The following is a 15,037-nucleotide window of genomic DNA, read 5'->3' as shown; positions in this document are numbered from 1 at the left end:
ATTATCAATGTTATTTATAACTGTTTATCAATTAACTGTAACTAAACTAACTGTTTATGAACTAAGGAATATCTGTAATCATTCAGTATCAATATATGTTCTTTTTTATATATGTTCGTTTTTGATTAACCTATGAATAAACAATGAGAGTACATTTTTGCATCTATTTTGAATTAAATTTGTTAACTGCCAAAGGCAAATTTTCAATGTCGTTGATAAAGTCGTAATAATCCTTAACCCTCCAAGTAGAATAAATATTTGCCAATATTTTAAGACTTTTGTAAATGAAAAGCTCTAATCAATCAAAGTACATCAAATATTAATAGAAAATAAAGTACAAATTAATTAATAAATTTAGCTTTCAGTATATTTGTAAAATTTACTTTTAAAAACTTCATCATTCTCTTTGTAAGCATAGTTAAGTATTCTCAGAAGAATGTCATTATAATTAGTAGCAGCAAGCAATGTATAAATTTTTTGTAATAAATTTTAATGCTATAAATTATTTTACTTTTGTTGTAAAATAACCTTATGCCATAGGTATTTGTTAACTTCTGTTTACCTATATAATTAAGGATCCTGGTGTACTGTGCTATAAAATGGACTGAATCTTCAGTTTTTGTAAAAAAAATTAGAAAGCATTAATGTTAATAATGAAAATTATTATGTTAAAGAGTAATAAAAATAATAATACTTATCTTCGGAACTATTTGAGGAAAAAAATATAATAAACAATCATCTCTAATGTTACATTTAATCTGCTCAAAATAACTGAATAAATTTAAGTAAAATAATAAAAAAATCAGTGTTTAATTGAAAAAAATGGTGATAGAAGTGCATTGTGTAAAAAAGTTTCAAAACTCCTGTATTAAAGAACGTCAAAATATAAAGTAACTTTAAACCAAATAAAAAATAAATTACAAGAACTTGATATTCTAATAATTCTTAAGGGAATTTTTTTTTTATAAATATCTGTTTCCTAATTTCATAATCTGAATTTTAAACTATTTTGAATTTTAAAGCATTCTGTGTTTCCATTCCAGCATTCCACTGTTGAAATTGGCTTGATTCTCCATTTATTGAATTTTAAAAATAATTACTTTAATTGATATTATTAATTAGGAAAAAACAACTTGAATATTGTTTTTAAAATTTATGATTTTATTTTTATAGAGCAAAGTACCACTGTCCACTTTGAAAGCAAAATTAACCTTCTGCAGAATCAACTAAAAGATGAGATTTCTTTAAACGAAGTAGTGAACAAATCTTTTGACGATTGTAAACGACGACTGAAACTTTCCCAAGAGGAGAATTTGGAGCTAAAACAACAATTAGAAGAAATGCAAGTCAAAATTAAAGGTTTGTTTTTATATTTAGCTTTGTTTACAATTTTTTTTAAATAAGTTTTATCTAATTAACTATTTTTTTGCTAATCTTTTTAGTGGTAATATGTCTTTAGCTTAAAAACACTCAAAAACTACTACTAACATTTTTTTGTACCTCTAAGACTTTGTTTTTCACATTTTACTTTCCTGGTTCACTGGATTGAATACTATTAAATAATGAAGTAAGATTAGTATTAAATTTTTACTATTAAATACTAATTTATAATGAAGTAAGAACAAGAATTTAAAAAAATTCTATTTCTAAAAATCAGTTTCAAATTTTTCTTTCTTTTAATTTCCATATTTATTATTATTATTATTTCTTTACATTTTTATGTTGATTCAAAAGAATTTTTTTATTTCTATAGTTTTAACAACTTATGAATTATTTAAAACATCCATTATACAATATTCTGAAATGAATGAAATATTTTTTGCTATTAAAGATTATGAATTTGCGAATGGAAACTATGCAGTAAAAAAAAATATTTTTTAAATTAAGTCCATATAATTTCAATCATAGTCATATATTTAATATTTAATGTCAAAAAATCTTTATGGTTCATGCAACTAATGTCAGCACTGTAATGAAATTATAATGTAGTTAGGATCAACCATAATTAAAAAATTAACTCTTGAAAAAAATGAACGCAATATAAACATAAAGTGACTGTTAACATTAAAAATGAAAATCTTATTTTGATTTTAGAAATCTAAATTTTCGTAAGCCAGCTCTAGAGATACTAGATGCTTTGCGTATAAAGACACATAATGAGATTATGAACTATTTTTATGAGGTTTGAGCTTTTTGGAAATATACTTTTTTAATTGCGTGTTATTAAAATATGCAAATTAAAACAAATATTGCATATAATCTTTTCAAAAATGTGAATGGCTAGACAAAAAAAGAAAAAAAAATCTTGTTGAAACCAACACTATTAAAAGTGTAAATACTTATTTTTTTTTCTCCAGCATTGTAACGCCTATGTGACCTATTTTATTTAACCATTCTTGAGCAATAAATTTACTATTTATTATAAAAGAGGCTACCATAGCCACAATAGTATAGCTGTTCTAAATTCAAATTTTCTAGTATAGAAAAAATTATTTTAAAAAAAATCATGGAATGCAATTGATATTACTAGGATTTATCAATTTGAAATATTCTGTCTTAATTTCAGATACAGAAACATCTACTGCTAGAATTCGCACTCAAAATGCTGAGCTACAAGAGACCATGAGGAACATTGAAAAGTCTAGGCAAGAATATAAGAGAGAAGTCACGTCAATTAAAAGGACTGTAACAAATTTGGAGAAAACATTAGATTTAAAAGAACAAGAACTAAATAAACTAAGCATGATTCATAGTCAAGAAGGAGAAATTCAAGAAAAATTGAGAATGGAGATTGTTGAATTAAAACAGAAGGTACCACATATTATTAACTATATCTTTATTGTTCACTATAAAATTACAGAATTGGGATTGTTTTACGTATATTGTGCCTAATGTTTGGCAAAATTTTTCAACTGTGGAGTAAAGAAGAATGTATGCCTATGGAACATAACCGAGGAATTCACGCTAGATATCCGTTGTTAACCTCCATATTGGGATTTTAATTGTGATGTCCTGTCATTTAATAATTTAAATTGACTTTATCTTTTAATAAGCAATATTTTTAATGTGCTGCTTAGTGTCTGGTTTTACTCTTATTTTTTAATATCTGTGCTATTAATTTTTTAATAACTAAGTTAACTATTTTTAATAACTATGTTTACTCTCATTTTTTAATAGCTATGGTAAAATTTGATGGCTCCTATTAACAAAATTATTAATCTTTATTGTAGCATGATCTTAAAATAGTTCCTAGAATGTTTTTAAGCAGCTGCAAGAAGTTTCTATATTCATTTTAAAGCAGTTTTTGTTTTCTTAATTCAATTCATTTAAGTTATGTTTCAAAGCAATTTAATTTTAAGTTGCCTTTTAATATTTTGACTCTACTGCGAGGAAATATATTTTTTAATTATTTAGTTTTACATTTTTTTATGGTAATACATTGTATTGTACCTTTTAATTAATTATTTTATGCCATTGCAAGAGAACATAGTGTCTCCGATATTTAGCGCAATTAAATTTGTATCTGTTCCCTTGTTCTTTTAACCTTAACCACCTTGGTATCTTCATGCACCTACCTGTGACTTCTTTGGTCACCGTGCATTGCAACTAGAGTTTCTGGAGTTAAGAAAAATCCTGTTTTGAGTTCTTATGTATTGAAAAGAAGATGCTATACTAGTCATGGTATTTCTTTCTGGGACTGATGCTGATTCACTGTCTAAATTGTTTCTAGTCTGCTCTCCTTCAACTTGATAATGTGTGACCTAAAGTTTTTTTTTTGGGGGGGGGGATGTCGAATAAACAACATTTTACCTTATTAACTAAAGTAAAAAAATGTGTTTTTTTTTTCAAGAATTACTTTTTTTCAGCAACCTATCTACCATGTAGCCTCTTTTAGGACTGACAAATTTTATTTTATATTAAATATTGTATGTCAACCTTTACAGCATTAAGAGATAAGTGCTTTATTATTGTGAGCAAACCAAAAAAACCTTTAAGTATTATATTTTGTGGGTTGGTGAACATTTGTGGTTTTACTAGTTTTATCTAAAATTCTTAAGCTGATTTGATGTTGTGAGGAATTTGAACAAACAATTAAAGGTTAGCTTTATTGCAATTTTTAACATTTAGTTTAAAATTTATTTTTGAATGGAATATAAAAGTTTGCAACTTAATAATATTGAAATTTGATTTATCAAAACCTTTTTCTTTTTGCCCAAAAAAATTTTTTCCTATGGTTTTAAAAAGGTTATTATTTTACATTCTTAATGGTTTCACTATGTGTCCAAAAACATAATTCAGAGCTGTTAAAAATTTTTTTGTGGTAGTAGTAGCAATAAACACTAGCTCTGCTCAATGGATAGTGGGGTTTAGCCTGGGAAATAACTCTAGGGATGACCCAAAGACATGCCATCACAATTTTGATCCTCTCTGGAGGGTATGCTTTTTTCCACTTAGATAGTCTGACTATCTCAGTGCGAAGTTTATTCTTAGGTAAACAGTAATAGGTTTTTTTTTTTTTAATTTTCTATCTAGTAAGCTTAGGTAAACAGTAATATATTTTTTTTAAATTTTCTATCTAGTTGATGCAGTCTAGTGCAACTAATGAGGCTGTGCTGAAGGAATTGTCAAGCTCGAAGAAAAAACTGTCAGATTTTGAGCACAAGCTGAAGATGCAGGAAGAACAACACCAGTCAGAATTACAAGATTATCTGTCAACTGAGCACTCATTTTCTGTACGTCGTCTTAATTTGGAAAAATCCATATCTGAGTCTTCTAAGGATCTGCAGAATTTGCGTTCTAGTTTGAGGTTTGAGGAAGGAAAAGTTTTAGCACTTGAATCAAAAATAGTTAAACTGGATGGTAAGTTATTTATTTTTACTAAGCATGAACATTATGGCATTATATCTTTAAAAGGATTTTTTTTTTTTTTGATGTTAGAAACTTTGTGTGAGTCAAGTTGTGCATGTATCAAGTTGGCTCACAAAACGTTTATACCTAATGTGTATCAAGTTTTAAAGAAATATTAAAAAGTGACATGTAATAATCAAAATATTTTTTTAATACACATAATTAGAAAAAGCCATTACTCTACTATATTTTGAAATTTATACAAAGATTAGGCTAAGAACCAATTTAACTTGAAATCATTTAAAGAAAATATATGTTTATATAAATACAATAAAATTGAAGTTCACGTAAAAGTTTTATAAAATGTCCTTGTATTTCAAAAAATTTGCATTTTAAATAATAAATGTTGAAATGATTTTATGTCGCATTTTTCCAAACAATATTTGTGACCAAAAAATTAAGAAATTTAAATTATTTAAACAAATTTGTTGTACAAATAGTATTAATAACAAGAAGTAATTAAATAATATCTCGTTTAATTTCTTACATTTTTAATAGAACTTTGTACATAAAGTACCCTAATGTAGTCCATGTCCAATAATATGTAAAGTCCATGCAAGAAAAAAAAAGTTTCTAGCATCTATTCATATAATAAACGTTAGGTTAAATTAAATGTTTATGCTTTTCTTTCTCTTCAACTAATGTATACAAAGAACACTAAGGGGGGATTTTAATTTCAAGCATAAATAGGCTGCATTTATTCAATACTGTAGTTTCAGTCTATATTTTTGAATTTGATATTTAGAGACATTTGTTGAGATCTTATTAACTAATGTTTTATTGAATTTAAGAAAATAAATTTACTATACATAGTATAGAATAAATTAATGTTCAACGTAAACAACTGACAGCTTAAATCTCAGAATTAAATTTTCAAAATGCAACTTATCACTTATCTGTTAGAATGTATCAAAATAATATTGAAATTCAAAACTTCAGTTTAATAAAAAGTAGTCAAACAGTTACCAATTTTTTTTTTAAAATGAACTGGAAATTTGTTAGGTTTTTGCAGAAATGGACTTATTTTCAATTCAATATATTTTATATTTTTTAAAAGCTTACATATAAAATAAATTTTAGTTTAAAGTTCAGTTTATAGTGTTTAGAAAGTAATGTTACGATCAAAATGTATCATCTAGGTCTCACAGAATCTATCAATTTTTATTTTTATCTGTTGATTGTAAGTTAGTTTATTTACTGATTGTACACAGTAGACTGATTGTAAGACACAGTTTCCACTAGATTAGTGAAGTCAAGCATTACTAACAGTAGTCAGTGGGCGGGTGGGTGACCATTTTAATCAGCCCCTAAAAAGTCCAAGGGTGTACAGTAGTGCTCATTAAACTGCTCCACTGTAAAGTGTTGCATTTTGCATGCAAGTTGTTGGGCTATCAAAGCAAGAGAGCAATCTCTTCTGCAGAGGATCAAAATTGTGATAGTATTTCTTCAGATCATCCTCAGAAATGTTTCCAATACTTTTGCCAATAGCCCATTGTTTTATCTGTAGTGTGACTTAAATAAAGTACTACTTTATTAAATGAGTGCATACATTTTGAGATTTTGACTTAATCCTCATTAAATTAGATTATTTATGTAAACCCCAGGTTTAAATATAAGGTTTTTGTGTAACTTCTGGGACACTTAAATGTTATTTTGCAAACATATTTTGTTTAAACCTTTACTTTACATTTCTGAACTTGGAAACAAAAATTTCTTTTATACTTGAATTGCTTTATGCAGAAATGGCTTCAGTCCTGCTTATTTCTTTTAAGGAAGATTAAAGCAAAACTATTCATTGCTTTTCTATCAGTACTAAAAAAGAAACTTTTGTTTGTCGTGTAGTGCCTAGACTACAAGCAATTTTTAAATTTTTTTTTAGCTATTTGCACTGATAAGATAAACCAAAAATAGTTTTAGTTTTTTCAAGGAAAAACCTAAATACTTTTTAATTTGACAAAAAAAAATATTATAATTTTGTAACTAAGGTGACTATTTTTTATCCAACTTAAAATTTTGAATTTAAAAAAAAAAATTTACACCTTAATTTTACCTTGGTGGTCAATGATTAATGTCCATCCACAATCCCTCTAATTTGCATAGTTTATTCAGTATTCTCACATATTTCTCTCATATTTGTTAGGTGCAAAGAGGGATGTTGAAAATAAACTGTATTCCATCTGCCTCTTTTTACGATCAATACTTAACCTTGGATCTGATAGTGGTCTACTCAGTGCAAGTTCAAATGCAGATGCAAATGCCAGCTCAGCTCGCAGGGATGTGTCTGAAACACTCGGCAGAGACTCTACTGATCAAGTTGAGAGTTCTCACCTATTAACATTCTTAAAGTATAATTCACCTGCTCACATATCAGTGTCTGATCTGGATTTGGAATTATTAAAATCTTCTTTAAGAGATCTGATGCAAAACTTCAATGCTATGGAAAAAGAACGAGTAAGCTGTTAAATACCAATTTTTTTAATCATTTTGTAGAAGCACCTGTATTGTTTATTGTTAGTTTTCAATGCATGCATAATTTTCTTATCCACGTCAACCCTTTGCATGCGAAATTATTAAAAAAATATCTAAAATTTGTAAAAAAATTTTCCCTATTAAGTGATGTACTCTTTAAAAAATATTTGTTTATTAATCAATAAAATTTTCAATTTTTTTTATTAAAATTTTTATTTTAAACGTAAAGTTTTGTTGGAATTTAGTACGCAACCGGTATTACTTTGAGAGCCTAAAAATTATACCATAAATACATATTTGTGCATATATTTTTAATATCTAACAATCAATTAGAAATATTCAAATGTAAACCACATTTATTATGATATTAATAAAATTTTTGAATTATTAACAATTGCAGCGCTTATATTTGCAAGTATAGTGGCTCTTAAAAGTGTTAGTATCCTTATGACTTTCAACAAAATATTGCGCTATTTATTAATTAAAATGAATATGGTATTTCAGAATGGATATAAACCTTTGCTTAGTTTTTAAAATATTCCATGCAGGTTTGTTAAGAATATATTAAAGATCTTATTATTAAAGAACTATTCTGAAATATTTATTTTAATTAATGAATAGAGCTTTAAAGATATAGGTGTATAAACACTTTTGGGAGCCACTGTATATTTTGTATTCCAATGTGTCAGGATTGAATGAACTTCAGTTTTTTTTTATTTATTTTTTTAATATTTTTTTTTTTTTAAATTTTGCTAATTATTTTTTGGTTTACTGTAGGATGATTTAAAAGATACTGTTACAAAAATACAAAGACAGTATGAAGAATTAAGAAGTGAACATAGCAGGTGTACATCTAGAATCTACCAATTGCAAAGAGATTTAGAAGGTTAGTATTATCAGAATAAAGATTATTTTTTAAATACTTTTTTGATTTCAAGGTCTTTTAATTAGCATTTAGGAAAAAGAAAGTTATCTATATGTTTATAATGTAATTAAAAAAACAATTTCCAAATAATTTATTTTACTTCCAAATGCAGATTTTTTTTTTATTATTAATATAATATTATAGATAGATTGAAAATTTGTCATTTAGAAAAATGCCATTATCAGAATTATGTTGCTACTAAAATGACTTAAAGGTTGAGTAGCACCGAAGANGTAAATCAACACGTTAAACATTAAAATAAACTAAAGACAGAGTTAGTTTCAGCTTTAGAAGTAAAAATCGATTATACGACGTTATCGTTTATACGACGTTTTTCGGTGCTCCCTTCGGAGTCGTATAAACGATGCTCCACTGTAATTTATTTTACTTCCAAATGCAGATTTTTTTTTGATTATTAATGTAATATTATAGATAGATTGAAAATTTGTCATTTAGAAAAATGCCATTATCAGAATTATGTTGCTACTAAAATGACTTAAAGGTTGAGTAGCACCGAAGAGCAGGGCCCTTGGTTAGTTAGTTAGTTAATTAAATATTATTGGTGCAAAAGCCATTTTTGCCCATACCGCACCTACAACTTGTTTTATAAGAAACATTCTGCTATAAGTTAAAACTAAATTGATTTGCAAAAACCTATGTCCCTTAGATAATTAAAAATGTTATTGTGTGGTTTATCTCCAATGAATAAAGTCAATGTTGGATTAAAGCAACCAAAATGGCATTGTCTCTGTGTTTTAAATTTGTTACACTTAGTTAAAATATGTTTAATAGTGAGCGGTTCTGTACAATGAGAACATTTGGGTGCAGTTTCGTTTAATAAAAGATGTTTATGGGTTATTCGAGAGTGACCAGAGGTCTCTTGTACTCAAATTATGATTTGGATATGAATGGGTCATTACGTATGATTGTAATTCTGTATATATTGTTTCTGGGATTGTAAAATCTGTAGTCTCCTAGAATAAAAATTTCCTTGGAGTATTATTAATTTTACGTTAAATTGATTCACTTACTGAATTCATGTTGGCCTTGAGTAAAGTTAATAAGGCTCTTTTTTTTATTCTAAGGTAGCTATTTGTTTATTTAAACAACCTTTAATAACAACTTTGTCTTAAAAAATGTGAGGAGTGTATTTGTAAATTCTTTTTTGTTGCTTTTATTTAAAAGATAAAAAGAATGTTGAACAAGAATTAGCAACAAAGATCGCTAGCATTCATCACCATGAAGAAGTTATTCGAACATTGGATCGGGAAAAGAGAAGACTTACTGAAAAAATGGGAAGTGCTGAATTCAATTCCACATCTGTAAAGAAAGAACAAGAAAATCTTCTTGTAAGTATGAAGAAAAACTAAACCATATTCATTATTTTCTATAAATATTGTAAAATTTTAAATCTGTTTAATATACGATTAAATGCTATGATAAATTTGCGCAAAATGTAATAAAGTCTAAGTTTTTTAATACGACCCCTATTATAGTGACTCTTCTATCATAAACAAACGATGCATAAAGTTTAGTTTGTTATTCCATAAATGCAATGTTATTTTCCTGTCCATTAAAATATCCGTACTGAACTGTTTATTCCAATATAATGACCAGAATATAGTCTTGATTTAAAAAATTTTTAAAGAAATTATATAAACCATTATTAATTTTTTATTTCATTTTACCTCACATCGAATGTTAAACACCTTGAATCCTCTTTGAGTGAAAAAATTATTACTCTCTAAATTATTACCCTAGGTGGTCATATTTTATAGACATTCATAATGTATGTATAAAAAGAATTTTCAAAGGTTACAATAAATTTATCAGTCATACTTTATTGTTCGAAAATTGTATTCACTCTTTGTGGAATGTCTGTTTCTTTGTTTGGTTTATATTTGAGTTAAAACATGTTGTTTTTGTACTTTACTTAGACAGTTTAGTTTTTGTACTTAGTTTAGACAGGTTATATATCAAAAATGGCAGCTCTGAACCAACATATTAATTTTAATTTAAGTTATGGATTAATTTTTATGGTATTTTCGGACACTTACGATATAACAATGTCATGTTATAATGTCTGTTTTTATCTTGTCCACAAGTGCTATTGAATTCAAGCATCGGTTACAGGAACTTTCAATCAAGTTGCCCTTTATCATCTTGGCTGATAAAGAATGTCTATTTTCCTTCTGAATCACCACCTAATCGCTTGAAAGACCCAAGTTGTGCTTTGAAAATTTAATAATTGAATTGAAAGTGATGTTAAAAAAAGTAAAAAATTCCATCTGGAGATAGATATAATGTATCTGATCACAATCTATATTACTGTTTGCACTTCCTGAACTACAATGTTTCATTTAAATTTGATTTTATTTTAGAATCAGATTGCAGAATTAAAACAAAATGAATTTAAACTTGAGGAAGACAAAAGAATTTTGAGTGCTGCTAAAGAACTCGCAGAATCCAAAGCAGCAAATTACATCCAGGCTTATGCATCGCTTGAATCAAATATGATGCTTTTAAGAGAAAAACTAAATAACAAAGAATTGGAAGCAAAAGTAAGTGTATTGATTTTTATTACTATTTACTTACAGTTTCATGCCTGCAATTAGTTTTATTAAGGTAAATCTTAAGTTGATCCTGTGTTTAATCAGCAATTTTCTTACAACAGAAATTGCAACCTTATTGAAAATGTTTGTAGTTTTTAATGATAATTTTATTATTTGTAACAAGGAAATGCTATTACATTCTGATTATAAGATCTGTTATATTAATACTTGTGAATTATTATAGTTAATATGTATGACTTATTTTTAATGTATTTTAACTTCAATGCTCTTCAACTTATTTATTACAGTCTTTGGAACACATTGCTGATTCATCTAGCAGGAAAATTGAGTCATTAGAAACTAAAATTAAATCCTTGATGACCACTGTTGAACAACTTAATGATACTATTGAAATTCAGACTCAAAATGAAAGAGTTTTAAAAAACAAGGTATGTGATATTATTCGTTCTTTTAAAATCCCTTTTTGCATCTAGAATTGAAGCTCTTATTGTGAAATAATTATAAGTAAAAAAAACATGTGATTTGCATAGCTGCCAACGTGTATGTTTGTTTGGAAAGGTTTTCTTCTCGTATAAACCGTTAACTTTCAGCATGTCGATGACAAACAGAGAAGATGAGTAGATTTCGTCTCTGCTGAGTCCAAGATATGTTTGGGAGATGAAGAACAATGGGGAAAGGTTTTCACTCAATCAGACATTTCAGGTGACCACAAGACAGGCGTGATAAGCAAGTTTGAGTAGATCTGTCTCCTAAAAAGAAAAGAGGGAATCCTGGTTCAGTCGCCATTTGTTCCAGGGAGGGGGGCAGTTGCCATTCTTTTTTAACTGCACATTTTTTGATAGAATTTAGTTCCATAAATTTTAGTTTGGTGGTCTTAGAAGTCTGTTGAAGGAAACCTTCTTTGGCAAGTTTGTCTGCTATTTCATTGCCATAAATATCCACTTGTGATGGTATCTAGTGTAGGTGTATTTCGTGATGTTTCAAAATGGTTTTTAGTTTATTAGAGATGGAAATAGGTTTGTCGCCACCAAGATCTATGTGCCTTTAAAGTTGTTCTCTTCAGTGATCGTCTCAAGTCCAACCCCAATTGCAAGAAGCTTACTTCTGAAGACAGAGCAAAAGATGGGGATACGTTAAAAAAGAGAAATTTTGCGTTAAGGTGTTTCTATGTAAATTCCCCTCACTGCTGAGTCTCCAATTTTACTGTCATCAGTGTTGGTCTTAATATTTGTTTTAAGAATGTTATTAATGACTTCCAGTGCCATTTGCTTGAGATGATCTGGGATGAAGTCTTTTCTTATTTACAGGGTCTATGAAATTAAAGTAGAAGTGGACACCAGGAAGTTCTTCCGAAAGATTTAAGCAGAATTGGAGATAATGAGGGAAAGATTTTACTAAGGGGTAGTGAAAAAAAATTAAAAATGGGAAAAGTTTTTTAAAAATTAAGCTACGTTACCGACATCTAAATGTGTGAATGCTGTAATAAAAAAACGTGAAAAGAAAGGAAAATAATTTTCTAATTTATATACCAAAATTTATACATTGAAACAAAAATTTTACTACCAATGAGACACATTTCCTTCAATGACTGTGCAAGTTAATCAACTATAATTGTATCACACTGATGAATTGTGTTTTAAAAACTTTGAGTGGAACTTAGAATCAAACTTTTTACAAAAATCAAAAATGTATTTTTTGTTGCTGTTTTTCTGAAATTGTTTGATTGAGTATCCAAGTATAGCTTTGTGTAAAGGCTTGGATGCACTAGAGATAAAATAATTATGACTTTACATCGTCTAACTTCTTTTTTGTAATGTCTTGGAAAAAATAGATTTCTTCTGTAAATAATCCCAGCTTTGCTGCTTATAAATTCATAGTTGTTTTTTTCCTGTCGATTTTCAAAACTGTTTTACTTTGTAAGCTGAGGGAATCTTTTTTCTCCAGAAATTGAGTATCAATCCTGATTTTCCACCAGAACAAATGATCTTATATTTTTAAAAAGTTGTATTTTTACCGAATTTATTGAATTAAATATCACATTGCATTGAATCTGAAATTTTTAATTTTTTATTTAATTCTAAAATTTAGGTAGTTTGTTCTATAATTGTTTTAAATATATACATTTATGTTTTAAATTTTTTGTTACGCTGCTTTAGATTGCTGCAGAAACATCACAAAACTCTGAAACAGCACTAAACTTAGCTGAAGATTTAGAGAGACTGCAAAAAGAAAGACAAAACCATCTCTCTAATTTGTTTGTTCTACAGAAATCTAATGAGCAATTGAGGTAATTAAATACCACATTCCCCAATTATTTAATCATGAAACATGTAAACGGCAAAAATAATCTCTAATTAACATGTGCGCAAATAGATGAAGTAATATCACAGATATAAAATACGTAATTTTAACAAAATAAATTTACTTTTCATTGAATCGAACATTAGATTCTTCTGACTTTTGTCGGAATTTCAGACTTCAAAGCTTTAGCCTGCATTAAATTTTTAAACTCTATTATTATTTTATTCTTTATAATCATGATTTATAAAACTTAAAAGTTTGTTGGACTATTAATGTACAGTGTGCAAAAAAAGGGACCACCCTGAATGACTTTTGATCTAATGATTGGATCTTCGCGTTCTAGAGCTCAATCTTAGTGGCTCGAGGGGGTGACCTCAAATATGCTAATTAGTAAGTGCAGGTGATAATTTAAGTAACGAAATCAGACACAATGTACTTTCTCTGGATAAACATACCTCTTTATCAACAGATTTGGATTTTTCACCTTCAAAATATAGGGGTAGCCCCAACTGAGAAATATGGTTTCCTTAGCATGGTCAGGAGAGAGATCCAAAGTCTGAACCCCTTAATGTAAATTTTACTTTCTGCATATTTTGCCATATCTCGAGAACTTCAAACCGAATTGAAACATTTTTGCACTCAGTTATAAAATTAATTTCTTCAAAGATAATTCTATGCAAAAAAATAAATTTCAGTAATATTTATATTTTTTTATTATTTTATTTAATACTAGTCAAAAAATTTTTGAATTGTAAGATATAGAATTTTTTACTCAAGAATAATTTTAAAGAATATATTTTTACTTGGCAAAATACAAAATTTGAGCGAAATCGGCTAAATAGTTTCGAAGATATCTAATTTTAAATATCTGACTTTTTTTAAACTCAATTTCTCAGGAACTATTCAACTGATTTTGCTCAAATTTTGTATTTTGTCGTGTGAAATTATATTCTTTAAAATGATACGAAACCTTACCATCTGATGCAAAACCTTATACCTTACAATTCAAAATGTCTTTGACCATCCTTTAATAAAAAATAATAAATATTTACTAAAAGTTATTTTTTACATGAAATTATCTTTAGATAAAAGAATTTTATAATTGGGAGCAAAAATTTTTCAATTCACTCAAAAAGTTCTTGAGACATAACAAAGTATGCAAAAAGTAAAATTAACATTAAGTAATTCAGGTTGGTCCTTTTTTCTTTTCCCCCCCCCTTTTGATTACTGTACACCTATACAAAAAAAAAACTTATTAAATTAGTAGATAATTTAAATGTTTTTTTTTCACGATTTGAGTTGATAAATATTTTCCTATTTTTTACTCCTTTTCTACTCTTATACCTGTAAGAAACTATAAGTTTACAAAAATTTGTCGAAATTTGGATTTTGACTAGACTACCCTTTTAAAGAGAACATTGCACCAATAAGAAATATCCATTAAAATCCTAAGGATTAATGATGAAAAGTGGCATGAAAACAAATTAAATTTTAACGTTGAATTGTTATTTAATAATAAATAAACCACTTATATAAAAATTTCAATCCTAATTTTTTTGATATTGGCAATATCGGATAATTTCTCACTATGCAAATAATTTCATAAATAAGAAATTTTTCCATTTTAATTATAACTTAAGGAACAGTTTTCAATTTTTTTTTCTATTTAAAATTGAATTATGCTAATATTTCTTATATTACAGAACATACATGGATGATTATAAAAATAAAAGCAAATGCCTAAAAGATGAAGTGGAAGCTCTCAAAAGTAAACTGAAGCACAGTGAGATCATTGAACAAGATTTGCTTGACCAGATGAGAAGCTTGAAAAATGTATGTAACTGTGCAAAACTTAAGGTAT

General features: G+C 27.3%; 1 protein-coding gene across 1 annotated transcript in view; it reads left to right on the top strand.

Moving 5' to 3' along the window:
* LOC107445805 (rootletin) overlaps positions 1–15,037 on the top strand; it is an 82,920-nt gene that overhangs the window by 63,846 nt on the left and 4,037 nt on the right. Inside the window, exons 21-30 of the mRNA XM_043050475.2 lie at positions 1,174–1,359; positions 2,567–2,811; positions 4,581–4,860; positions 7,049–7,359; positions 8,155–8,263; positions 9,488–9,651; positions 10,684–10,863; positions 11,163–11,303; positions 13,032–13,162; positions 14,880–15,009. Of these exons, the coding sequence (XP_042906409.2) occupies positions 1,174–1,359; positions 2,567–2,811; positions 4,581–4,860; positions 7,049–7,359; positions 8,155–8,263; positions 9,488–9,651; positions 10,684–10,863; positions 11,163–11,303; positions 13,032–13,162; positions 14,880–15,009 (1,877 nt within the window). The remainder of the gene's footprint in view (positions 1–1,173; positions 1,360–2,566; positions 2,812–4,580; positions 4,861–7,048; positions 7,360–8,154; positions 8,264–9,487; positions 9,652–10,683; positions 10,864–11,162; positions 11,304–13,031; positions 13,163–14,879; positions 15,010–15,037) is intronic.

This window comes from Parasteatoda tepidariorum, chromosome 10, assembly GCF_043381705.1.
Source record: "Parasteatoda tepidariorum isolate YZ-2023 chromosome 10, CAS_Ptep_4.0, whole genome shotgun sequence".
NCBI lineage: Eukaryota > Metazoa > Arthropoda > Arachnida > Araneae > Theridiidae > Parasteatoda > Parasteatoda tepidariorum.
This window is presented reverse-complemented; position numbering and strand designations above follow the sequence as displayed.